Raw genomic sequence first — 27,632 nt, 5'->3', positions numbered from 1 at the left:
CAGGCATCTTAACAGGAATTATTCAATAACAACAATACGGTGAGAATGTTCTATTTGCAGCATCAATCAGAGAGATCCCATATGAGGGAACTGGAATTCTGTTTGCTCTTCAGACAGAAGCAATATAGCATCAACAATTGGCGACTGCCACCATTAAATCTAATGGGTCTTCAAAATTTAGTTCAGATCATTTAAATGCTCACCCCTTTTTAGTGTGGTCATCCAAAATAGGAAAAGGAACACTGAGCCTGAGTCACTGAAAATTAACTACAAAGTATCACACCTACAATACAACATAAACTTATTAAAAAAATAAAAGTACACCAGAGTATTAGGGCTGGCTGAAAATTTTCCATCAAAACTTCTTTTCCAAGGAAAATTGGGTTTTCAATTAAACAAAATTTTCCACAAATACCATCTGCGTCCATTGAAAATTTCGACTCTTAATCGAAAAAACTAACCCCCAAAACATACAATTTTAGGTTTGAACATACTGCCATGGCAGTAATGGGAGTTGTAGTTTTGGGGCTTTGTGTCTCTCCTCTCCTCTATGAGTTGGATTTCCCAGCTGGACTGCATCTCCCATGATGCACCATGACCTGGGACTACGATGACGCCTGGTTCCGCAAGTGGGGAAATTGTGGTGCATCATGGACGATGTAATCCAACCAGGTAGCCTGGTTCATAGAAGAGAATGTAGACATGAGGCACCCAAGCGACAACTCCCATGAGACATCAGTGACATTTTCAATTTGACATTCAGCCAAAATTTTTCACTTTTCATTTTTCACTTAAAAGTTTAAATTTCCCATGGACATTTTATTTTGTGAAATTCCCTGAACCCAACCAGATCTACAGAGTACATTGAGCATGAGATACTGCATTAGTGTTCCACAGATTTGGGGACAAATACATTTTTGCAGCTTTTACCACAATTATTCCAAATGTTGTGTTGAATCTGCAAACGGGTTTTGTAAACCCCACTCCTATAAATATAAAAAAAATATGGTTGTGAATTGCATCCCCATTTGAATGGGGAACTAGTAAGTGTATCACTGTGTGAAGTGAGAGCCATGTATTATCTGCAACCTTGTCTTCCTAGCCACCTTACTCAAAATCACACACGTGGACACTTACAGACCTGTGTCAGGAGGATATTTTCAAGCACAATAATATTGTATAAAATGATGCTCAAATTCCACAGGGGAAACAATAGCCTCTGCTTTCATGATGATGTCATTCTGCCATGCGGAAGGAGAATTAAAGCAAGCAGCTTCTTTCCCCAGCTACACTAGCAGCTCACAAACTCAGTAGCAATGCTGTTATATAAACTCAGCTGCACATGCACTCTCTCTCGCTCTCTCTTTCACATACACTGAACCCCTATTCTAAATCCTTAGAGCTAAATTCAGTCCGAGTGCAAACGTCCACTAACACCAGGACTGAATCTAGCTTTCTGACTCTATAGTACTAATAGCACATAATCAGATGACTGCAGAAGCTCTAATGAGGATCACTGTACACTCAATCTAATCATTGACAAGCATGTTGTTATCAAAAGAACATGGCAACTGTATTAACATATTATGTCTCAAATAGGAAAAAAATTATAAACTAATCTATTTTAAATATGAAACACTGTGTATGTTGTTCTCAATGATTTTATATAACCTTCAAAACAAGGCAGTAGTTTAGTATAAGTGGATTCAAGCCATCATACACAGAACAAGTGATCAGACTCAAAATGGAAAGGTCAAGTGTGAAAAATCAGTTTAGGACAAGAAAAGGTCACACCCCAAAGAAAATAATTTTTTTGCACAGACCGAAAACATTGGAATCTTTACAAAGTTCCCATGCACTTTAATTCTGGAGAAATATCAGGTCAAACTGCAAACCTTCCACAGATGGTTTAGAGGATTAGCCAATCAGCTTTGTGGGCAATTACAGATTTTAAATGGCTGGCTTGACATTAGACATAAAGAAGAATGAAAATATCCCTGCCAAAATAAAGTGAAGAGCAGATGTGAGCCTAGTTCATTGTTTTTAATATGAATTTTGAATGTGAGGCTTAAAAGGCACAAATCTTTATTGCAAATTACTGTCCATGGTAATTAGAATGGAACTGCAATAGTATGTATCTCAACTAAAAACAGCCCCGTTCTAAAATTCCATTGAATACAGCATGTGTAAACAATTGCGATGAAGTTTCCCTATTGAAAAACAACAACTACACCTAAGGCTACATTTAAGTGCCTCAGCTCCACAATAAGTAGAACTCCATGATGACAGCACTGCCCTTTAAAAGTCCTTTTCTCCTGTGGGAAAATTCCTGCCTACAAGGTTCATCCAAATGAACACGAAATCCCTGTTTAAAAAAAATAAAGACTAACTTCCTGCAGAAAATGAGGGATATTTAAAGGACAGAAAAATACACCGTATTAAGTTTCTGCTGTGCTCCCTCTGGACACACAGCACATGTTCAGGGAGAGATAAATATTCCCTCTCCCACTTCTACCCTGAAAACATATACTATAAAATATTGTGGCCTTTTCTACACATAAATTTGCACTATATGCATATGTAAACTTGTTTAATTAAACCAGTACAAGAGGCTGTGTGGGTGCTTATTTCAGTTTAAGGCTTATTTTGGTTTAAACGTGTTCCTAATCCATTTAATTTAAACTGAAATAAGCATGTCCACCCAGCCATTTGAACCTGTTTAAGAGGTAAATTGGTACAACTCTGCATGTAGACAAGCCCTGAGTAAAGGTTACTATTAAGAACATATAGTTTATTTTTCTTTTGTCCTGCATAATAAATAGATTTATAGTGGTCCCTGGACCTAGGCAAGTAGGCTGCACTGGATGACCCAAGTTACAAACACAGGGCTTGATAGTGCTTCCCTAGAAGGTGTTGGTAATTTTATCACTGACTTCACTTGGCACAGGACTGAGACTTTACTGTCAGTAGAGCCCTGTGTGGATACACCATTTATATTCATGGAGCTGCAGGGCTGTACTGGGAACCCAGACCAGGCAGCTCCTCCGGCGTGGCTGTACAACTCCCAGCCCTGCCCACTGGGGTGGGCACCAGGCTCACCGGCAGCTGTGCTCTGAAAAATCAGGTCCTACATGTCCCAGATTGGGCACCCAAAATTAGTGGATACTCTTGACATTAATCTCTGTGCCTCAGTTCCCCATCTACCACCCCCTCACCTCCAAGGGGTGTTGTGAAGATAAATTAATTCACATTTGTAAAACACTCAGATACTATAGTGAAAAGCACCATTAAAAAAGCCCATGAGGAAATTAATAATTCTGTCTTCTGAGCACGTGCGTGCAGTAAAAAAAAAGCCTAGGACCACACGATGAGCAATGAGAAGAAAATAAAAATATGGAATAGCTGTTCACTGAGTACCATCCATTCCGTGCATCGAATAAGGCAGGGGTCAAGTAGAATAAAAATGTATGTGATAATGTAATTAAAGACTATCATAATGCATACGCACAACATTTTGACCTTCCCAGAATTGAAATGTTTCATTTAAGTTTGCTGAAATGACTCAAAACACTTCAAAACACTCGTTTCATCATTAAGCTGCATTTTCCCATTGTGGCACATTGCCTTATGGAAGTTGTAGTTTGAGAGTCTGATGCCCTTATTCTCTCCTATAGGCCTGGCTCCCTGCCTGGGCCATATCTCCTATAATGCATCACACAACTCAAGTCAGAATTAATTAGCACATTACCTAATAGGAGATGTAGTCCTCCAAGGTGTCAGACCAATAGGAGAGAGAATGAAGGCCAGAACTACAACTCCCATAGACAATGTGATAGGAAAATGAAGTTTAATGTTTCGTGGTATTGGGTGGGTTCAAAAATATTCCAATCTGGGGTGAGCCCACCTTAATGAAATTTCATTGCAATTTTCTCGATAGAAAAAAGAACATTTTCCCATAAAAATTTCTGGATTTTGCTGAAACTGCATTTTCCAACAGAAAATCGTTTTGCAAAGTTAACTGCTCTTAAGTTAGCCTACCTTCAGTGAGAGTTGCCACATGGTGAACAAACATGTGAACTGCAAAGTGATTGGATTGGCAGCAAACAGTGAAAGTATTAGCAATTGACAAGTTGTGCTAACACAAGCTGTAGTCTGTACTCCTTGAAAGACCAGCTAAATTGAGTTAAAAGCACATCCACACTCAAGTTAAAGGTATGAGTGTGGATGGGACTCAAGTTAGGGGCAACACTTGAGTTATAACACTGTATATTTACAGCGAAAACAAGTCCTCCTGAAGTAGGATTAATTATTGAGGCAGTGTCATCTAGTCATTAAAGCTCATGATTAGGAATAATGTGATTTTATTTCTATTCCCAATTCTCTTGCTTTTTTACTTTGCAGCTTTGTGCAAATCATTTAAACTTTCACATAACTTTATAAAGTGCTGTTAGATCTTGGGATGAAAAGCGCTAACAAGTGCAAAATTTTATTGGATAGACGACAAAAACCCAGACTTTGGTAAAGGGGAAGAGAAAGATTGGGTGAAAGCAAATTGAAATACTAAGAGTACCAAACCCAAGAGAACTAATGATGGCAGGCAGTTATAACTACATGACAAATCTATTACAGTTCTAATGGCCATTGTTTTTATTTACGATTCCCCTCTTTTCAAAAAGAAACTTCTCTGTTTTAACATATTACTGTGCTTTTGGAGGTTACTGGTTCTTAGTCAGTCATTAACTAGAGTTTTAAAGGTATGTTTATCTCTGACCCCTGAGTGGCATGTGCTGCAACTACCCTGAATCCTCACTACATTACAGTAGGTAAGCACATATATCTAAATATAAGATCATACAGTATTTTCCCATCCATTAACAACTATAATCTCTTTATCAATTGTTTTCTAGTAAGTGACTACCTCAAAATAGGACAACTGAAGAACAGATTATTTAAATAAAATCAAACCATCTGTCAGGCAGTTGAATATTTTTTCTAGCCAGGAATATTTTCACTGTTTTGTTTTATATACCCAATATCATTTTCAAAACTACTTGGATTTTCATCTGGGAAAAGGAACAAAAGATTCCAGCCCAACATTCAGGTGCCTGTGTTCGTAATACCTTTGTTACACAGAACATACTAAACAAACAATTTTATTTCGTAATGTAAACAGGACCTAATACTGAGCATTTAACATGGTTACAATAGCAAGATCAGAGAAAGAATTAACCTCTCAAGAAATAGTTATTTCAGTGTCATATTATCTTCTTAGCTATGTATCATGACATGCTCAGATTGGCTTACGCCAACAGTTTTGTCAAGGTCATAAGTAGACGCAAAGAATATAGTAAAATATTAACTAATGTTCTAAGCTTGTACTGTAGCTTGTTGAATAAGTTTCCTCTCCATCCTCATCTTACCAAACTTAACTAGGATGAGCCATAACTATTTGTTGAGACAAGAGCCATCTTAAAATAAGTAAGCAGACACTGCTACCCTACTGATAAAGATTTAAGGGTCTCACTGATGGCATTGTCAGACAGACATATAAAGACACAATCATTGGACTTACTTTCAGATACTATGTCTGCAACAAAACATACAGTAGGTTAAGAGAGCCTCAAAAAATAAATAAATTACACTCTATATTTTCACAGGGTGTTTACAGAAAGACTGATCCTATAATCTGTACCTTATAGACAGGGGCGGCTCCAGGCCCCAGCACGCCAAGCGCGTGCTTGGGGCGGCATGCTGCGGGGGGCGCTCTGCTGGTCGCCGGGAGGGCGGCAGGCAGCTCCGGTGGACCTCCCACAGACATGCCTGCGGAGGGTCTGCTGATCCCGCGGCTTCAGTGGAGCATCCGCAGGCACACCTGCAGGAGGTCCACCGGAGCCGCGGGACCAGCGGACCCGCCGCAGGCACGTCTGTGGGAGGTCCACCAGAGCCGCGGGACCGGCGACTGGCAGAGCGCCCCCTGCGGCATGCCGCCGTGCTTGGGGCGGCGAAATGGCTAGAGCCGCCCCTGCTTATAGACTTTGTCTAATGACTTGCCAAGATCATTAAGTAGATTTTTACATGTGCAAAAACTTTGTTTCATGGTGATGCACTTTGGAGATTATGAAATTCTATTACAGAGTCATATGTTTTATGCTTTAAAGACCCAGAAAATAAATTAGTGCAGAATTTTTAGAAAAACACTCTCTAAAGGCAAAATTAACATGGATGCATCAATTACAACTGAAGATTGCACCTCTGGAATTGCTTTTTAAACCAAGCATTACATTATTCAACTTAAATAGAGACAGTGATCTCACAAGGTATCTATTGGGTTTCCGGGAAACGGGGCGGGCAAAGCCCGCCCCATGCTAACGGATCCCCCCCCAGCCTAAGGGGAGGTTCCACAGGGCCTCAGAAACCCACTAATTGCGGGGGACAACTAATAAAAGAACAGGGACAGGAGTGCGGTCAAAGGGTCATAAGAAGGGAGCCTGACGGGGACACCGAGCAGAGAACCCCAGGAACTGATCTGCTCAGTACTTAGACTAGAGACATTTCTAAGGGACAGCAGGTTTTCAAGAAACTGGTGATTGTGGCATTGTGAATCCACATGCAACTGATTTCTCAACATGATTCTCAGCAGCTCGTTTTCCCTCAATAAAATGTAAAATGCTATTGTAATATCACAAAATAGTTGTCACCCGCCCATTACCAAAAAGAATACTCAGTTAAAAAAGACCCCAAAAAGGACTCTGGTTTTGTATTCTTTCTGTATAAGATTGTAAACTCTTTGGAACCGGGATTTTTGTCTTCTTCTGTGCCTCCTACTGCACTGAGCACACTGCTGGTGCTTAACAGTTAAAAATAACAAGGAAGGGGAACCCACTGGAGGTGCTGTCTTTGAAAAAGTGTCATAAAACGTACTTGACGTGCCAACATGTGATCATTAAAGTTTCCATGTGATTTTTCATAAGAGTAGCAATGTTATCTTGTGCTGACCAAGTTCCAACTCAGATAATTACAAGCTGCCTCCCTAAACTCCCACTAATATTTTTATCTATTGGGCAAAATTCTCCACCTTCTTCCCTTAACTGCTGTGCGGTGTTCTTCTGCACTACCCTGCATTCCACAGCAGAGAGGATTGCATTTTAGTGGCTGGCGAAGGGATTCTTATTCCTTACTTCTACATCCCTGACTGTCATTAGAGAGGTGCCATTAAATTAGTATGTGTAAAATGCTATTTACCCTTGGATGGAGAAGTACTATAGAAGTGCAGAAGTATTATTAAATGGAGAACCAGTGTATTCTCTTTGTCTTATTGAGAGTCTGGGAGCATTTCACTGACAAGTGAAACAATGTTCTCTGTGGCAAGTGTGACTGTCAATGACACTTGCCACAGGGACACCAAAATGAAAACTAAAGCAATGAAAACAAAAGTCAGGGAGGAAGGTTGTTACAGGAAAGACAATGAAGATCTTAATATGGAAACCTTAATTTAATACTTAAATATTATCACACCATGATTTACCAATGATCTGTGGCAAAACCAACCATCAAATCAGTAAGCATATGTACAGAGCTGCACATGTGACAGACATCTGCCTCTGGATTCCCATCAGATTACCCTGGCTATGTTCTAACCTGATATGAAAGACATACAAGTGGTGTGCTAGTCATGCATACTGTAAGAGCTCAGTACTCTACCTGCCAATCCACTTGGTATCTCCAAGAGGGGAAAACATTTCTATTGATCTAGGATTGCTACAAAGATCCCTTCCTGTTTGCAGGGAAAACAGTTCCTTTTAAGGCTAGGACAAATTATAAAACAACATTATTTGGTACAGGGAATATGAGGCCAGGGATGCAACACGAAAAACAAACAACCCTGTATGCACACTGATGCCTATGTTGCCCCATGTACAAGATACCAGTATTCCTTCCTCCTATGTGTAAACTATTCCTACAGTATTTACACATCTGCTTGATTCATTACATACAATAGAATGACTCTTTTCAGCAGCCTTTAATGTAAACTTCCTGTATCCTGTCCTACAATGTAAATCTTTCCATGCGCTAATAATGCAAACACTTAAACAGGTCAACACAACTTCTCTTATATAAACTATGCTTTTCATAGTAGATGGTTGTGTATCCACCACATAGTTGTGAGACTAATAAATTGAGTCATATATAAGATAATAGTAATCAAGATATGGAAATGACCCATTACAGCAGAGTCTATCCCCCTCAAAAGGCAAGTTATAGTCTCCTGATAGATGATCTGTCAAATATACCACAACTGGTCTTAGTCAAATGTTCTTTCCATCTGGTTTTTGCTTGCTAATCATTTGAGGAATAGAAATGCTTGTAACCATTGTGATAAACTGTTTTAGTTAAATAACAGAAAATCACTGAAAGTAAAAAGAGACCAGGAGGTGCCCTTAGAGCAATGAAAATGAATTAAGTTTCACTTTTGTACATCAGATTAAACTATCAGAGTCTATGCCAGGCAAGTAAAGAATAGCTATTTATAAACTACCTCTTAGCCACAGCAACCCAGTTATAGAGCTGTTTCCCAGACTGCTTTATTGTTGTACCAAACAGACTACTCATTCATTTCCTGTCATTTGCAATTACAGCTCCATAACTGAAATACAGTAAATCACTATGGAGTACCTTTGAAAGATGGTTCATTGGGGTTCAGCTGTCACAACAATTATTGTATAATAAAAAAAAATATGATTTTAAGAGTTCCAGTTCTCTCTCTTTTAAAAAAAGACTAATTTACTTGAAGCAGCTCACCGTGAAGCAAATATCTCAATATAAGCATGCAGATAAAGGAAAATGACAAATTTGGTCAGCTAGACAAACTCAACAAGAGGTACTGCACTCTACAAATAAACTGATGTGTGTAAACATCTAAACATCTCAGTTTTTAAACCATTCAAATAAATTGTACTTGTATCAGAAATAACAAATATACAGTGCCTTTCACAGCATTTTCTATAAATGTCTTTTCCCCTCACACTAGACATAACACAGAGCCTTCTTTCAAAAACCTAATTTTATTTTCATTTTTCAGTATATTTTGGTCCAGTAATATCAAGATACCCACAAGTCACCTAGTACCAAAAGATATACAGATCAGGTGAGTAGTTCAGAGCTAACCTGAGCATTTTTGACTGGGCCCACAAAACTATTTTGCAATCCCTCCACTCCCTAAATATAACGGATTCCTGTCTACTATGATCACAATACTATGCACAGGGCTGGGTGGTACCATTTTGGAAAGGGCCATGGTATGTTTCATTTCGGAACTCCCAAACTTAATGGACACACCAGCCTCCTGCCATAAGAACAAAATTCAAATTTTATGAAAACACTTAGAAAAAGCGTACAAAGACTCCCAGTTGCTTTGTATCCTGAGAAGCTTCTGGAAGGATCCCTCTGGAGAACAGCACCAGATTCACACTTCTCAGAAAGGCTCCTGGTCCTATCCAGAAAAACCACCTTATTATCATCTTTGGTGAGCAAGATGCATTTGACAATCTAAAGACAACCCGCAGTGTTTCAGTCATGCCATTGGGTCTACCACACCTTTCTGTCATACACTCTCTTTCACTGTCTACAGAGAAACAAAATTAAGCAAGTGGTAAATAATTATTTGACTTTGGGTCAGAATTTCATCTATTGTAAATCAGCATAGCTCCACAGAAATTAGTGAAGTTACACTGATATACACCAGCTGAGGATCCAGCTCAGGGGTGGCCAACCTGAGCCTGAGAAGGAGACAGAATTTATCAATGTACATTGCCAAAGAACCACAGTAATATGTCAGCTCCCCCGCCCCGCCCCCAGCATCTCCCGCCTACTGGCAGCCCTGCCGATCAGCGCCTCCCCTCCCTCCTTGCACCTCCAGATCAGCTGTTTCCTGGCATGCAGGAGGCTCCAGGACGGAGGGGGAGGAGTGAGGGCATGGGAGCTTCAGGGCCTGTGGCAGAGCCAGGGGTTGAGCGGTGAGCAACCCCCCACCCTCCCGCACATTGGAAAGTTGGTGCCTGTAGCTCCAGCCCCAGAGTCAGTGCCTATACAAGGAGCCGCATATTAACTTCTGAAGAGCCTCATGTAGCTCCAGAGCCACAGGTTGGCCACCCCAATCTAGCTCAAAACTTTAACTATTTATTGTGCTGAGGTCAGAGCAGGATTTGAAAGCATATAATCCAAAAAGCCTGGCATAGGTTAATTTTTTCTCACAAAAATGCATTGTCACCATTAAGCTCACCTTTCTTGCTTCTTCTAGAGCCTCTCTTAGATTCTGAAGTTCTTTGTCATGTTGTTCTTTAAGTTTATCTATCTCCAGGTCATGGTTAGATACTTCTTCTTTCAACGCTCCTTTTAAAGCAGTCAGTTCCCGTTCTCTTTTTCTCAATATTTCTTCTTGTTGTTCTTTTGTCATGAATATTTCTTGCAGATCCTGCTTCATTTGCATCAGCTCCTAAAAACATTTAGAAAACCCTCAAATTAAAACACCTCTTTATCTGGTTCTAGCAAATGGATAATGGAAAGCGCATAATCAGTTTCTATACAGCTATGGTGTTTCAGTTACAGGATATGATATAAAGTATCTTCTCCTTGGTTCAGCTGTGTCATCTCAACTGGCTCTGCTGCTTCTCTCGCAGGCCTTGCTAATTTTCACACAGAGCACAGTAAATCTCCTAAATGTTTGTTGATGGTTGGGTACTGCTCTCCTCTCTTTTCTACTCCTCCCGCATGTTTTTGTTACGGCCACCTCCGAAGTAACATTTTCATTTATTGCTCTATGTGCATATTTAAGCAACGATGTGACAATGTGCTTCTTACTTGCTTTGCTGTGGTCAGCTTTTCTTTATAGTCTTGTATTAAAGAAATGTGCTCTAGTAGATAGAGCTTAACTCTATCCCTGGATCAGCCCAAGACTCACTGTAACTTTGGATGAGTCTCACTTACAACCTTTTTATTCCATTTTGTATCCCTCATTACTCCAGTCTGTAAAACTGGGATAAAGCTTACCTGCATTGTAGGGGTGCTATGAGGCTTGAACCATTTTACAAATATGAATTAAGATCATTCAATGAAAGTGCTACACTCATTCACTACAGGGCTGAGGTGGGAGCCCAGACTGTAGGTATTTCTCTGCTTTCTTTTCTATCAATGTAAAGCTAGCTTATAAGCTGCATGCTAAAATCCTCAGAAAATAAAAGCCGTGATGAAGGACATAATTGGCCTGAAAGATTACTCTGCTGTATCTGTCACACCATGGATTGCATGTGTGCTTTTCAAATCAGTTAAATGAAGGATATCTTTAGCTCCCAGGAGTTTTACTCAAGCCATTCTCTGCTCATCAGAGTCTTTTCTATTGAGAACTCTGGCAGATTTGTTTGGAGGATTTTTAAAACTGCAACAAAATACTTTACATGAAAGTACTATGTTTTCTTAGTCTGCTGTGTCTCAGTAGTGTACTTTCATGTCCTACAAAGAGAGCACTGACCACAAGTTGAAAGATAAACACCAAAGCAGTTCATATCTCATCCCACAGTCCTCGATATAAAGGGGAAGCCAGTATCTACTAGCTGACAATCTTTAATGTTAGATACTTGTTTCCACAACTCCCATTCAATGGGACATAGATACAACTGTTCAGGATATCCTCATACACATTATTCTTGAGCTTTTTTTATTACTGACCTCTATCAGAACCTCTCTCTCTCCATCCACAGCATGCTTTGCATTATCCAATTCATCATGCATTTCAGAGAGCTGGTCTTCAAGGTCCCTGATTTCAGTCTGGTGTTGTTCCCGTTCCATCTTCACTTGAAAAAGTCTCATCAAGGGGGGAAGGAAATGTTTAGGTTTATAGTGGTGTTAAAATTGTTTTTCAAGTACCATAAAACTCTGCTCCCACTCTCCCAGCTTGGGATGGGATGGAATGAGGCAATAATAGTGGAAGCTGTGCGGGGCAGATTGGTCATCCCCCCACAAAGGAGAATGAGACTTTGTCTTCACTCTAACGGTAAAAATGGGATATTCTCTTATGCAGCAAAAATGCACATGTGGAAAACTGAACTTTATTTTAGACTTAATCCTTTTCATTGATAACATTGTTGGCTGTAGTGCTCATGCATTTCTGTGTTTTAAAAAACCTATCCGTACTGGATGACCATGCAGTATAAGTACAACCCGCATTAAAACAAATATTAAATTAAAAAAAAAAATCTTCGTTTTGCCTCAAATACCGCCAGATGGTCAGTTTTGAGGTAATAGTTTAAACACTTCAGGTAATAAAAAAAGTAGCACTAATTGCTATTGTATTGGGTTAGTGTCTTCTAAGCATAAACTTGGGGGGGGGGGCAGAGGGTGGGAGGGAGTGATAGATAAATTTAATCTGCAGTATTTAATAGAGGAACAAACTCCACAAAAAGGTTTTCTACAAGAAACTCACTCCTCTAAGTTTTGCCTGAGTTCCTTCTCACTTTCTCCTAGATGCTTTTTTAAGGCATCTTTTTCTTGTACACTTTTGTCAAGTTGCTGTTGTAGATCTTTCAGAGTTGCTCTTGTAGTGTCTCTCTCTTCTTTGACATTTTGCTGATTCTAAATTGTACACATTGAAAGTATTAAGCTGAGGTAAAATGCTAACAACAAAATGAAAGGCCCCGTTTTTAAAGGTATGAAAAGATTCACTCTCAATACTTCATCCTTTTTCAATTACAACATTAAACTACTTAGACTATGAAATCTCATAACAAGACCTGTATTGGAGAAGATAAGCATGGCTTCTGGACTCTTATTAGAAATATGAAAAGAAAAAGGCGTCTCAGTATTAGTCAGTCAGTCTCCACTACACTGATCGCTATCACAGACTTAAAGCACACTATAATCTATTACAACTAAGTTGCTTCCATAGCCTCTTCAGTGCTTTTTAGCACTTAATCATTTCGAGTTCCAGATTGAAAACGAATGCTATACCGGTTTTATCAGTAACTACATGAATTAATACAGTATATCTCCTACACCAAATATGTCTCACCATAGTTACAAAGATTTTTTTAAAGCTTTACTTTTGCAGCTATTTAAGAAAGTTTCACTTATGTAATTCTCCATCATGGTATCCCAAGGGCTATGTGAAGCAAACAATGGGGAGAGATTATTTTTAGAAAAGCTCACTCTTTGAAAAAAAGAAGAATGTTCCATATAAGCAAAAGTGTAACTATATGATGCAAAATGGTCACACTTGTCTGATATATTAAGCACTTATGCAAATTCCACCCACTAATATGAGAACATTAGCATAATTTACCATATATTTACTGATATATAAATAATGATTTTTTTTTAAATGTAGGAATTATGAGAAACCCACAGAATCTTCTAGGTCTTGAGCTCATAACCCCAGCATAAAAGTTCCAAAATTCAAAGCCCCATATTACATAAGCACAAGAAGTTTACAAAGCATTCACAATCATTAGTTTAGGGACAGAATGTTTACTGGGAAGTTTAGCATAAATCTTACATAAAAGAAAATGTTAGCTTTATCAGGTTGATTGTCACTTGTTTAGAACATCACATTTGCAATACTACTTCTATTCTTTATAATGTAAGTAACAAAATATGATACCCTAATTTCTAGATCCAGCTTTTTCTGTAGCTCTGCAACCTTGCTCTCTAGTTCTGTTTTTTGTTCCAGCAATGCTTTGACTTCAGTTGAAGAATTAGAAACCTACAATTAAACAGAGATGTTTAATCCTAAAAGTCCAAGATATAATCTTTTTTATTTCCTTTTAAAACTTAAATTAAACCATAGACAGAACTAATAAAAAACATAGTGATAATTTGTTTTTTATAATTAGCCAGAATTATGAAAGTTATCATGGGACAGTTTTAATATGGTTTGAGATAGGATGTAATTCTTGTTCAACTTCTTGCTGCTTGCTCTAGGCCTATTTCCAGTAGCACAGAAAAAATCTCAAAAGAACCATGTGTGCGTTGTATAGCTCTAAAAAACTAAAACTCAATAAACAGCAATTGAATAAGCCCCTAATACTTCAGGCCAAATTCCACTCTGAGATTACTTTGTGCACCTTTGACAGACATCACTGGGAGTTGAGTATATGGTTCTGAGGGCAGAATTTGGACAGATACTTTTTATAATTATACACTTGTGTTTTATATTTTCAATCTGATCCCCTATAATCTAAAATAAAATAAATTGATAAGGTACTTCAAATTCAGTCCTCTGATCAATAACATGGTAGCAAATAAGCTTTTTTCAGGTTTCTTTTAGAATTAAAAAAACACAACTGATATCTTGGCAGGTAATAGTAACATTTATTTTTTGAATATGCAGACTGTCAAATTATGTTACTGCACTATTGCTTTTAAACAACATCCTAGACAAATTCTTTATTTAAAACACACACAGCAGAAACAGCAATTCATGCCATTGTAATGAGAGGACATTCAGCATTCTTTTCAACAGCAATAAACAACAACCTTTCCTTTAACATAATCACCTTTCAATGCATATGAGACATTAGCAGGAATTTCTTTGTGGGCCCCCATGTAGGCAATGGAGCATGTAGGCAATGGAGCATGGAGCAATGGAGCATGGCGTGGGGACGTTAGTCCCCAGAGCGAGGGGCCAGCCAGAGGCAATGGGCATGGCATGGGCACTATTTACAAACTGGCAGTTGCCAGACACACAGTGGCCCACCTTCCCCTCGGGGGCGGGCACGTGCTGCGCCACACAGGACCCACGGCCAACACCGGAAACCTCCCCCCCCCCCCGATTCCCTATGGCCAGAGCCCCCCTGGACCCGCTATGCCAAGCACCTCCCCCAACCTCCCCACAAATGCACAGCATCCTGCACAACACCACCCTTGCCCAGCGCCCCCCTGCCCACAGCCCTACCACCAGGGCCATCCTTAGGATTTATGGGGCCCAACGCAGTATTATTAAACTGGTGCCCCTATGCCTGACTTGGGGCACAGCCACCTCCCCCGCCCGCAGACCCCCAGAAGAATCCCCACCCAATGCTAACACACACTAAGCTTCATATGCAGCAGACACTGCAGCAGCCTGGGCTCACAGCCCGGGCAGGGGGAAGGGACGAGGCACCAAAGGACACCAAGCCTCACGGAAGCGGAGAGTCACAGTTCGGCTCTGTGAATACAGCCCCGGCCTGAGGAGGCTGCAGCGTGCACTGGGTGTGCGGGAGCCGATCCGCTCTTATTTGCTGTTCCGGTGGTGCCCCACATTTTTGGGTGCCCTATATAGCTGCGTATGCTGCATATGCCTAAGGACGGCCCTGCCCACCACAACTGCGCAGCACCCCTGACAGAACCTCTATTCCCTAGTGCCCCAACACACACAGATCTTCCCTGCCACCTCACAGCCCAGCACCCCCCAGAGACCCACTCCCCACCCCCTGCCTTCCGGCCACACTCACCGGCCTGCTGGGAGGTGACGGTCTGCTGGGCTGAGCTAGCAGTGCAGCCAGAGCTGGTCCTGGGTGCCGGGATTCACCCCGGTCCCTCAGGAGTGGCGCGATCAGCCAGGCCAGGGCCTGCCCTGCCTGGGCTCCCTCAGGACCCAGTTGCCTGGAGGGGCCCAGCCAAGGCCGCACATTGTCATTCCCTGCCACCTGGCTGAGACTGGCCAGGCTTCTGCACCAGTCCCAGGCGGCTCAGCTCCGGGGCGTCAGGTGGGGCCCCACAGATGGTGGGAAGCAGAGACTGCCCAGAGCTGGAGGTGCACTGGGGTCCAGCCAGGGGGCAGAGAGGAACAGGGGGGTGGGGCCACAGGGCAGAGAGGAGCCCTTGGCCTGAGGAGCAAGTGATGGGCAGTGGGGAGCCAGCGGGCTGGTGGGGTCTCGGGATGCAGTACAAGCGGAGCAGGCCAGGGCCCCTTCTGAGCACGGGCCAGTGGCGCCATTGTAAACCCGGCACTGACCCACAGTGGTATTGACAACATAACCTTCAGACAGTAGTGAGGTATCCTAATGTTACTAGGGTTGCCAACCCTCCTGGTTTTGCCGGGAGTCTCCTGGAATCACGCCCTATATCCCAGAGTCTACTGAAGCCAAACCAGGAGATATTAGGCACTGAAAATTCAGAGGCACCACAGAGCTAAGGCAGGCTCCCTGCGTGCCCTAGCTCCGCATCGCTACCGAAAGCGGCTGGCATGTTCCTGCAGCCCCAGGGGAGGGGGGCAGGTAGCTCCACACACTGCCCCTGCCCCCAGTGCTGACTCTGCAGCTCCCAGTGACCAGGAACTGCGGCTAATGGGAGCTGTGGGGACAGCGCTTGTGGGCAGCACGTGGAGCCACCTTTCCCCCTCCCCAGGGCCACAGTGACGTGCTAGCCACTTCTGGGAGTGGCGTGGGGCCAGGGCAGGCAGGGAGCCTGCCTTAGCCCCGCTGCCCAAGGTAAACACCTCCCGGCCGGAGCCTGCACCCCTCATCCCCTCTTGCACCCCAACCCCCTGCCTGGAGCCCCCTCCCCACACCCAAACTCCCTCCCAGAGCCCGCACCCCGCACCCCCTCCTGCATCCCAACCCTCAGCCCCAGGAGCCCCCTCCAACACTCTGAACCCCTCAGCCCCACCCCCCCAGCCCAGAGTCCACACTCCCTCCTCTACCCCAGCCCCCTGCCCCAGCCTGGTGAAAGTGAGTGAGGGTCGGGAAAGCGAGCGATGGGGGAGGGGGGAGATGGAGTGAGTGGGATGTGGCCTCAGAGAAGAGGCAGGGCAGGACCTCAGGGAAGGGGCAGGGCAAGGGTGTTTGGGTTTGTGTAATTAGACAGTCGGCAATCCTAGTTACTCCTTAATTTGGGTCTCCGACACACAACTGCAAAATGCACTTAGACATGTCCTACACGGCAGATTCCTCTACTCTTACATTTAAAAATGTATGTAAACTTTCACAGAGACCCCAGTCCAGCAAATTACTTAAGCACGTGCTTAACCTTAAGCACAAGTATTCCCACTGAAGTCAGTGAAGCTATTCGCGTGCTTAAAGTGCTTTGCTGGATCAGGGCCATAGTATACAAATCCAGCTTGTAGCATTTTTTTGCAACTTTTCAAACTCACCTACTGTGTGTATTACGCACACCCTAGTCTCCTTTTACAAACCATGTAAACGGTTTTAGACAATGATATGCAGTTCTGTACTTTACTATTTTATAGCTATGAAACACACAAACAAAAGTGATTTGATTATTTACTTGTGTACTTCCAGCAGCTCTTGACTTTAAAGTCTGGATCTTCTCAAAAACCAAGTTCACCTTCCTCTTTGTGGCATCATCATTATCAGTGCTTCTGAAACATGGACACAATGTAAGTAAACAATGCAATGATTTAGGACACCAACTATTTTGCTCTGGCTGGAATAAACCTCAAGCATCCAAATTATAATAAAATCAATTAGGAGCAAATTAGAAATAGATTTTAAACTACTATTCCATGAAGACTTTAAATAAATTATTAAAAAAATGTAATTGCAAATATTTTCTGGAAAATTACTTGGCTCTTTGATTACAATTCTGAGCGGAAGGTCAGTATAGCAAAGATGGGTGTTCTGCATGTACGGGCTTGGCTACACTTGAAAGTTGCAGCGCTGGGAGTTACAGCGCTGGTCGTGCAGCTGTGCAGGGCCAGCGCTGGTGTGTGGCCACACTCACAGCTACCAGCGCTGGTGTGTGGCCACATTTGCAGCAGTTACAGCGCTGTTGGGAGTGCTGCATTATGGGCAGCTATCCCAGCATTCAAGTGGCAACAACGTGCTTTTCAAAAGAGGGGGGTGGAGGGTGGTGTACTGTGACAGGGAGCGGGGAAGATAGAGAGAGTGGATTTTTGGAGCCAACACTGTGTGTTAGCTTCCTGGATTGAAAAATCACAAAATGTTCGCGAACCCTTAGTCTTAATTGCAAACAGCCTGCATCCAACGCTGTTTCTCTGTCAAGCAAACTGCTTGCCTCTCATTTGATCGTTCACAGCCAGGTACAGATAGCTCCTGTTTGCTGTGATCAGTGTTTGTTTTTTAGATAAGCAGTTCAACGGAGCTCCGATCGGAGTTCATAACAAAACAAAGAAAGTAATTTAGTTAAAAGCATTCTGGGATATCTCCTTATTCCCTGGAGGCCAATAAAAGTGCTGGTGTGTGTCCACACTTGATGAGCAGCGCTGGATCACCAGCGCTGCAATCGCTACACCCCAACCTGGCCAGGTGTACAGCCAGCGCTGCAGCCAGGGAGTTGCAGCGCTGGATGTGCCTTGCAGGTGTGGACGGTTACTAATTGCAGCGCTGGAAAGCCTCTACCAGCGCTGCAACTTGCAAGTGTAGCCAAGCCCTAAGTTATTGAACAAGCTGCCTGAAACTTTAACACAATAAAGTTTAGGTTCCTCATAGTCCTGCCTGCTATGTCCCAATTGTCGCAACACCCTCATTCCGGCATATCACAGCTACCAGAAACTCTGCTAAATCAATAGCTTAAGAGGCTTGAGGGGTGGGGTGCATAGAAATGTTAAGTATATTGTGTGGGTTAGAAATTCTCTGCCCCCCACCCTTTTTTTTTTAAATTGTTTAATTTCAGAATATACAACATCAAAAAATGTGACAATCTTTCACCTGGAGAAGGCACTTGATGCAAAGGACAAGGGGAACTTACCTCAGACTTTTAGGTGTACAGTCCACTTTTTATACACCAATTTAGGAATAGTTTATGTGAAGCTCAATTCAATTGTTGTGCTTTTAAACATTTTCTGAACTTTGACACCACAGGAGATACACTTGTTTTTTGTTTTTTAAATTAACCAACCCACAAATTTATTTTTAGTTTTTTAAAAAGTACATTTAATCTGATCCTGAACAATATACAGCATACACCTTCTGATTAGATGGGAATTTTGGGATTCTTTGTAACCTTCAAAGATATTGGTGAGCTTCAGAATAGTGAAGTGGTATAATTTTTAATTAATTTATCCTTTTTGGTTTACAGTCTAATTTTAACGATAGTGTATTTAATTGATAACTTCTTTAAGAAAGAAGGATTACATCATCCATCCCTCCATCCAATACAAGGTAGTGTTTTACTAAGGGTATGTCTACACTACCAGATTAGTTCGATTTAACTTAATTCGAATTTGTGGAATCGACCTTACAAAGTCGAATTTATGTGTCCACACTAAGGACACTAATTCGACTTTGTGAGTCCACACTAACGGGGCAAGCATCGACATTGGAAGCGGTGCACTGTGGGAAGCTATCCCACAGTTCCCGCAGTCCCTGCTGCCCATTTGACTTCTGGGATTTCCCCACAATGCATGCTGGGGAGGAAAATGTGTTGAGGGTGGTCTTGGGTAACTGTCATCATTCAACGTGCTTTCGGACGTCTCAAGGGGAGATGGAGGAGCTTACTGACTCGCTCGGATCTCAGCGAAACCAATATCCCCATTGTTATTGCAGCTTGCTGTGTGCTCCACAATCTCTGTGAAAGCAAGGGGGAGACCTTTATGGCGGGATGGGAGATTGAGGCAAATCGCCTGGCTGCTGATTACGCTCAGCCAGACTGCCGTGCAATTAGAAGAGCCCAGCGGGAAGCGCTGTGCATCCTGGAGGCTTTGAAAGCTAGGTTCCTCAGGGAGCAGGGTAACGTGTGACTGTTCAGTTTCTTTACAGAGAAGCTGAACCTGCCCCTGCTTCAGTTACTGTTGACTTTCTTCTGCGGTTACATACCCCGTTCACCACGTTTCCCCCCTTCCAACACACGTTTAAAAATAAAGTTAATGGAACATTGTTAATTAACAAAGTTTTCTTTATTAATGAATTCGTGTTAAAGGGTTGAAACAGGGACGCAGACTGTGGTGGGTAGGGTGTGCAGTGATGTTAACACCGCTTCTACACTCAAGGAATGATAGGCTCCTGCTCCTAGAGCGGTCTGCAGTGCCGGACTGGTTGTTTCAACGGAACCTGCCATCCCTCCTTTTCGGGACTCTGTGTGCAGGGGCTACGTGACCTTGTGGCAGGGGAGGACAGTTACAGATTCCCCTGCTGCGTGGCTCTGTGGTCCAGGACAAGGACTGCTGCATAAGTTCTGTAACCGCCCTCCCATGCCACAAAGTCACGTACCCCCCACCCACACAGAACATGGAAAACACCTCCCAGACCGACCAGGGTGCCTACTGACTGCACTGTGTGTGTGACCTGCTGTTGATCCTGCCCCCGTGTCTGTACCCTGGTAAAGGTGACTGTCCTATGCAATTAACAACCCCCTTCCCCCCCCCCACCTTCACAGACAGTCTTCTGTAGAAAAACTTGACGGAAATAGTAATTAACAGCAAACTACTTTTAATAATCAACTACACAGTTAGGGGATGAAACTGGGATTGGGGCTTCGGTGAGCCAGGAAGGGAAGGACTTCTCAACATTTAGGGAATGAGAGCCTTCTTGTATTTGTGCACTCTGCAGGGGTGCAGTGACAGTTTTCACGGCCCCTGTCGCCCCTCCTTCTTGTTACTTTGGGTGAGGGGGGTTTGGGACTTTGTGGCGGGGGAGGGCGGTTGCAGATACAGTGCAGGGGGGCTCTGTCCTCCTGCCTGCGGTCCTGCAGAACATCCACAAGGCGCCGGAGTGTGTCAAATTTTCCCTGGGCATTTCCTGTGTGGCTGGTCAGAACATCCAAGCTTGGACTGCTGTCCAGAGCGTCAACAGAGTGGTGCACTGTGGGATAGCTCCCGGAGCTACTAAGGTCGATTTCCGTCCACACACAGCCTAATTCGACATAGCCATGTCGAATTTAGCGCTACTCCCCTCGTCGGGGAGGAGTACAGAATTCGAACTCAAGAGCCCTCTAGGTCGAACTAATTAGCTTCCTGGTGTGGACGGGTGCACGGTTAAGTCGAATTAACGCTGCTAAATTCGACAAACTCCTAGTGTAGACCAGGCCTAAGACAGTGGTCCCAGCGGCAACTAACTCTGCATAACAAATCAAAGACGTCTGCATTGGATACTTATAGAACTGTCTTGACAGAAAATTTAAAAGTTGTTTTTAAATAATTTTCTTTTTGTTATATATTCATATTATGGGTGAAGTCTCCACGGTAATTTTTCAGCTACCATATGCTGCTATTAATTGTTCTCTATGCATCACGATATTTTATGTCGAATATAAAACACATAGGAACAGACTGCTATGGAGATTAGGAATCTGAAAAACATCCAGAAGATTACAGGTACATACTTCAAACGACCAGATAACCTCTCCCAAAAAATTAAATAACAATCCTCAAGCTGGTACAATCTCCAATTTCTACTACAAAAGTTAATGAAGTTTACTAACCCTTCCTTAAGGTAATTGTAAAGGATCTGTTTAGCTGTCTCCTCATTTGTTTGTTGCGTGAGGTCTTGCTGGCCCTTTAACAGATCAGGAGTTGCCTAAAAACACAAAGCTGGATATCAAAATACAGACTCTTTCAATGATTTGCTTCCCACTTTTGCTTCTGCTTTGAAATTCTCCATTCTCTATATAGTAGAATCTCAGAGTTACACCACCTCAGGAATAGAAGTTGCTCATAACTCTGAAACGTTCGTAATTCTGAACAAAACGTTATGGTTCTTTCAAAAGTTTACAACTGAACACTGGATTTAAAACAGCTTTGAAACTTTACTATGCAGAATAAAAATGCTGCCTTTAACCATCTTCATTTAAATGAAACAAGCACAGAAAGTTTCCATATCTTCTGAAACCTTTAAAAAAAAACAAACGACTTTCTCTTTATATTTTAGTAGTTTACGTTTAACACAGTACTGTACCGTACAGCAGTGCTTCTCAAAGCCGGTCGCTCACCCGCACCACTTCCCGCAGCCCCCATTGACCTGGAGCGGCAAACCGCAGCCAGTGGGAGCCGCGATCAGCCGAACCTGCGGACGCAGCAGGTAAACAAACCTGCCCGGACCACCAGGAGCTTTCCCTGAACAAGCGGCGGCCCAACTTTGAGAAGCATTGCTGTATAGTATTTGCTTTTTGGGAGGTGGGGGTCACTGCTGCTGATTATATACTTCTGGTTCCAAATGATGTGTGTGGCTGACTGGTCAGTTTGTAACTCTGAGATTCCACTGTAGCAATTTTACCAGACAAGAAGTTCATTGAATTTTCCCATTGACTTCAGTGGGTTTCAGATCAGTCCTTATAAGTAAAAGATACAGTGTGCTTGTTCTTACTTTGACAGTCATAAAAAATGTCACTGATCTTACTATATTCTTAAATTTACCAAGTACTTCTTTGGGGCCATTGAAAGAAACGAGCATACTACAATTCAGCAGACAGGAGAGATACCTGTTTAAAAATATGCACATTTGGACCTTTTCCTTTATGTTGTTATTTGCTGCAGTGAGTATGTTTTAGGCATCAATCACACATTTCTTTTACAACAACACTCCTAATCCCCACCCTTCTCCCTCCTCCAAACAAGAATGTGACTCTGTTCCTTAAATTTGGCTTTCTACAGCCTTACTCAGAGAATAACTGTTTACATTTACTGTTATTGAAACCCATCCTGCAGACCTTCCTGAGGTCAAACTTCCACTAAACACCGGGGGAGTTTGGTCTAATGATAAACTGCAGGATTTGACCCACAGAAAATGTGCATTTTATACAGTGTACATCAGACAGCTTTGACTTACATAGTGCAGGTAACTTAAGAGACAACATGTTTCATATTGAAAAGTTACCTGTGTATTTGGGGCAGAAGAAAATGTTTTTACTAAGATCTTCTTCGTTCCTGGGTCGGGTGGGATTGTAATTCGATTTGGCAACAAGAGCGTAGAAGTTACTATTTTAACTTCCTCTTTTTTATTCTGCACTGGAAGTGTGGATGACCTAAACATCAAACTCGCTCCATTAACTTTATTTTCTTTATGATGTTGCAATGAACTGTAATGGTTGTTCTGAATGTCTTGAGCAGTCGGTTGCAGTTTGCCGACAGTTCGAGCAGCAACTTGTGTATCAGGGGAAGGCAACGTTTGTTCAAGAGATAATTGTTTCTGAAGGCAAATTTTTGATGGCCTTAGCAAGTGCTCAGTTGATTTACCCAAATTTTTACTAAACTCATCTAAGTAATCTGAATTCACCTCCAGGCCTAAAGACAGTACACTGTCAACACTTCTTGATCTTTTACGATCATCTGGGTGAATTCTGTTCCTTTTTCCTGATCTACCTCTTCTCTGTGGACCAATTTTCCTATCAAACTTTTCAATTAGTTGATCAACTGCAGGAATTGAGCCAGTGTCAATATCACGGCCTGTTCCGGGCAAAAATGGGATATACCTTCTGTTTTCATGTCGATTAACATTGTCTGCATAGATAGCGTATTCTTGGTCATCAAGTAAAAATTTATACAAGGAATTTGCAGAAGTTGGAGTGGTTGATGAAGACGATGATCTTCGTGACCCATCCAATACTGATCCAGCTGAATCTTGTCTGCCGAAAGAAAGAACATCTGGTCTACTTTTCCTTGTTTCTGGTTGACCAGTTGGGCTAATATGTGGGGATCCTCCACTAGATGAAAGTGACTCAAATACATGCACTTCATTTGGAGTGCTAGTAACACTGGGGCACTTGGACACATGCTTATTTTGGTCTTCCACTGCTATGGACCTGTTCAAATGAATTGTTTTCACATTTGATTTGGCTGACTCCACAAGCTGTGGGGTTTTCTGTAGGATCACTACTTTAGATGAAGAAGTCCAAGGTTTTGTTTCAATCTTGCCTTCATCTGCAAGAGATTTAGACTTATTGCACACAGAAGATTGGTAGCTATGCAAGTTCAAGTTATTTTTTTCTGGATCATAGGGCTGTAAAAGCTCAGGATGCCTTTGAAAGTTCAACAAATTGGAGGGTTTTAATGTTCCATATTTAGAATCTGAGACTCCATTCTCTCCTTCATTGATATTGGCTTGCTTTAGGCTTTTAAACATACTGGGCTCTGTGGACTGTGTTCCAGGAAATTTTATTGCTTCACTATTTTTCTCCCCCAATTTCAGAGCAGTATTGGAGTTTGGAGCTGACCTATTAACTGTCTGAGATGCAACCTGCATCCCATTTTCAGATAAAGGTGGGTTTTCTGACAAACACCCCTCTGTGTTGTTTAGCACTATGTAGGGATGCCCATCAATTCCTTGGACCCTAATACTGACACCATAAGATCCAGGCTTGGAGTGTTGTGTATTTCTAGCTTTGTGTGTCTCATCATTTGCAAGCTTGAGATGAACTCCACAGTCCCGTTGCACATGCTTGAAACCAGCACAATATGGCTCCATGATTAACACAGGTTTTCAGCTATGAAAAAAAGGACATACAGATAAGATTTAATTTGATTACGTTTGGTTATTTAGAGAAAACGTATGTGACGTTGCACTCTATATGATTTTATGAAAATATGCTAATGAGTGTGAATATAATGTAATTGGAATATGCTTCACGCAAAAGGTCTCTTGTAAGGTATCATTACAAAGCTTATAATCTACTGAGTGTGTTCATCCTATTTGGATGAACGTATCATTCTTGTATCTGAAACTAGAAATACGAAATATAACTCTGAGGGCCTATTGTAATTATGCAAAGTGTGGGCCATTAATGGTGGTTTGGAATCTTAATGGCTCCCATTAACCAGGACAATTGTCTGTAGATGGCTCTGTTTTACTTATAAGTCTTGCTGTATGTGTGTGTGCTGGCATGTGGGTAATGAAGTCTTACAGTGACATGTTATCACGTCACCTGAACTGGAATCCATCTTTAACCTGGTGCTTTTCTATTTAGAAGTGGGATGGGGGGTGGGAGGAGGTGGGGACCAAGAGAGACAAAAGATTCCCGCCTTGTGCCAAAGCTATATAAGGGGGCAGAACACAACAAACGAGGCTGCAATCATGAGAAATCCCCTGGCTACCACCTGAGCTGGAACAAGGGCTATACCCGGGAAAAGGATTGTGCCCAGATTAGGAAGGCATCCAGTCTGTGAAAGAAACTTCTTGAAACATCTCTGAGGGTGACATTTTATCTGTATTCAGTTTTATTGCTGTATTAGGTTAGACTTGCAATTTTTGTTTTATTTTGCTTGGTAATTCACTTTGTTCTGTCTGTTACTACTTGGAACCACTTAAATTCTACTTTCTGTATTTAGTAAAATCACTTTTTACTTATTAATTAACCCAGAGTATGTATTAATACCTGGGAGGTCAAACAGCTGTGCATGTCTCTCTATCAGCGTTATAGAGGGAAACAATTTATGAGTTTACCCTGTATAAGCTTTATACAGGGTAAAATGGATTTATTTGGGGTTTGGACCCCATTGGGAGTTGGGCATCTGAGTGTTAAAGAAAGGAACACTTCTTAAACTGCTTTCAATTAAGCCTACAGCTGTTAGGGTATGTGGTTCAGACCTGGGTCTCGGTTTACAGCAGGCTAGCGGGTTTGGCTCAAACCAGACACGGCACTGAAATCCCAAGCTGCCAGAGCAGGAAAGCAGAGGCAGAAGTAGTCTTGGCACATCAGTTGGCAGCCCCCAGGGGGTTTTTGTGCTCCAATCCGTCACAATGTACATGCTGAGCAAAAATCACAATACTTATTTTTACTAATAAGAAAAAAGAATACCGATCATTTACATAATATTGTCCTCTGTAGAGCTGGTGGAAGGACCAATTTAAATACAGAGAAAATGAAGCATAGAAAGTAAAATGGTTTACACAAGGTCTCAAAGCAAATAAATGGCAGATAAGGACTAGAACCCATGTTCCTTTACTCCTCGCCCACTGCTTCATACTCTGGACCGGGGTAGTCAATTACTGTTTGTCAGGGTCCAAATTTCTTGGTGAAAATATAGTCAAGGTCCAGATTCCAGAGAAACATTTTTCACACCGCAATCATCATCATCATCATAAGCAAATAAAAAGATTTAAGGGTCCATTCAAAAGCATCTGGCGGTTTGAATTTGGCCCATGGTCCACCGAAGTACCTAAAAAGTAAAATGCTTTTAACTTTCAATGAGATACTTAAAAAGTTTGACATTCATTCCACAAATACAAATAATTTACGGCGATAGATCCACTGGAGAGACCTCACTGAAAATTCTGAAAAACCAAACTCTTAATGTATTTATTTTCTGCATATTTTTGCCCCCTTTTTATTGATAACACATTTCATGGAAGCATCTCACCAATGATTTCCAGATCTCCAAAGCATAACCTAGAAGTGTTGAGAATACTCCGATGTGCGAGGAGGAAAAGAGAGGATTTCATATTTCCTGGACTAGTGTCTAACAGGTGTGATGAATCTTGCATAATTTTTAGCAAAACGCTGCCATTTTGCCAACTAACTGTGTTGACTCAGGGGATGTGATTGTATTGCAGTGGTTCCCAAACTTTAACAACCTGCGAACCCCTTTCAAGAAAATATCAAATCTCGCAAACACCCTCCTAAAAATGAATGTTTCCAGGGATTGTCTCCCTTACCTGAGCATAAATGATAGAAGCAGTGGTCTTGGAAATAATTTGGTTTTTTTATGACATGCTTATTACACACTATTTATTATTACATTATTATTTATCATTACATTATTAATTTTATTACATTATGAAAACAGACTAGGGACCGAATGGCTAGGCAGCAGTTCTGCAGAAAAGGACCTAGGGGTTACAGTGGATGACCAGCTGGATATGAGTCAACAGTGTGCTCTTGTTGCCAAGAAGGCTAACGGCATTTTGGGCTGTACAAGTAGGGGCATTGCCAGCAGATCAAGGGACATGATCATTTCCCTCTATTCGGCATTGGTGAGGCCTCATCTGGAGTACCGTGTCCAGTTTTGGGCCCCACACTACAAGAAGGATGTGGAAAAATTGGAGAGAGTGTCCAGCAGAGGGCAACAAAAATTATTAAGGGGGCTGGAGCACATGACTTATGAGGAGAGGCTGAGGGAACTGGGATTGTTTAGTCTGCAGAAGAGAAGAATGAGTGGGTATTTGACAGCTGCTTTCAACTAGCTGAAAGGGGGTTCCAAAGAGGATGGATCTAGACTCAGTGGTACCAGATGACAGAACAAGGAGTAATGGTCTCAAGTTGCAGTGTGGGAGGTTTAGGTTAGATATTAGGAAACACTTTTTCACTAGGAGGGTGGTGAAGCACTGAAATGGTTTACCTAGGGAGCTGGTAGAATCTCCTTCCTTAGAGGTTTTAAGGTCAGGCTTGACAAAGCCCTGGGTGGGATGATTTAGTTGGGAATTGGTCCTGCTCTGAGCAGGGGGTTGGACTACATGACCTCCTGAGGTCCCTTCCAACCCTGATATTCTATGATTCTATGAAAACGGCAACACTTTTCCAAGATTTCATTAATTTTGCTCCTATCACTTCGATTAAGCCTCCTACATGTTTCATCAAGGAGTACCAGATGTGAAACAGCATGAAGGTATTTAAGAAGCCAGCTCAATTAAAGAGTTCCTCCCACAAGCATTCGGGTCTTGAACAGTCAAGGCAAACAATGCATAACTACAACAAAGCTTAAACTTGTTCTGCCACAAAGTCATGGTCCCGGGGCTCAGGCTGCCGGCCCCTGCGCC

The 27,632-nt window shown here is 42.1% G+C and overlaps 1 protein-coding gene across 9 annotated transcripts in view; it reads right to left on the bottom strand.

Moving 5' to 3' along the window:
• CGNL1 (cingulin like 1) overlaps window positions 1-27,632 on the bottom strand; it is a 123,215-nt gene that overhangs the window by 57,679 nt on the left and 37,904 nt on the right. For 7 of the 9 annotated variants that reach the window (XM_044980185.1, XM_044980186.1, XM_044980191.1 and 4 more), the window contains 7 exons: window positions 22,758-24,363; window positions 21,367-21,461; window positions 17,254-17,347; window positions 13,649-13,750; window positions 12,476-12,624; window positions 11,722-11,857; window positions 10,280-10,492 (listed from right to left, as the gene is read on the bottom strand). In XM_044980185.1, coding sequence (XP_044836120.1) covers window positions 10,280-10,492; window positions 11,722-11,857; window positions 12,476-12,624; window positions 13,649-13,750; window positions 17,254-17,347; window positions 21,367-21,461; window positions 22,758-24,344 — 2,376 coding nt within the window. In that variant the 5' untranslated portion in view covers window positions 24,345-24,363. Of the gene's footprint in view, window positions 1-10,279; window positions 10,493-11,721; window positions 11,858-12,475; window positions 12,625-13,648; window positions 13,751-17,253; window positions 17,348-21,366; window positions 21,462-22,757; window positions 24,364-25,463; window positions 25,539-27,632 lie in introns of those variants that run through there. The other 2 variants (XM_044980190.1, XM_044980192.1) reach the window with 2 other exon arrangements.

The sequence above is a fragment of the Mauremys mutica genome, chromosome 11 (assembly GCF_020497125.1).
Source record: "Mauremys mutica isolate MM-2020 ecotype Southern chromosome 11, ASM2049712v1, whole genome shotgun sequence".
Classification (NCBI taxonomy): Eukaryota; Metazoa; Chordata; order Testudines; family Geoemydidae; genus Mauremys; species Mauremys mutica.
This window is presented reverse-complemented; position numbering and strand designations above follow the sequence as displayed.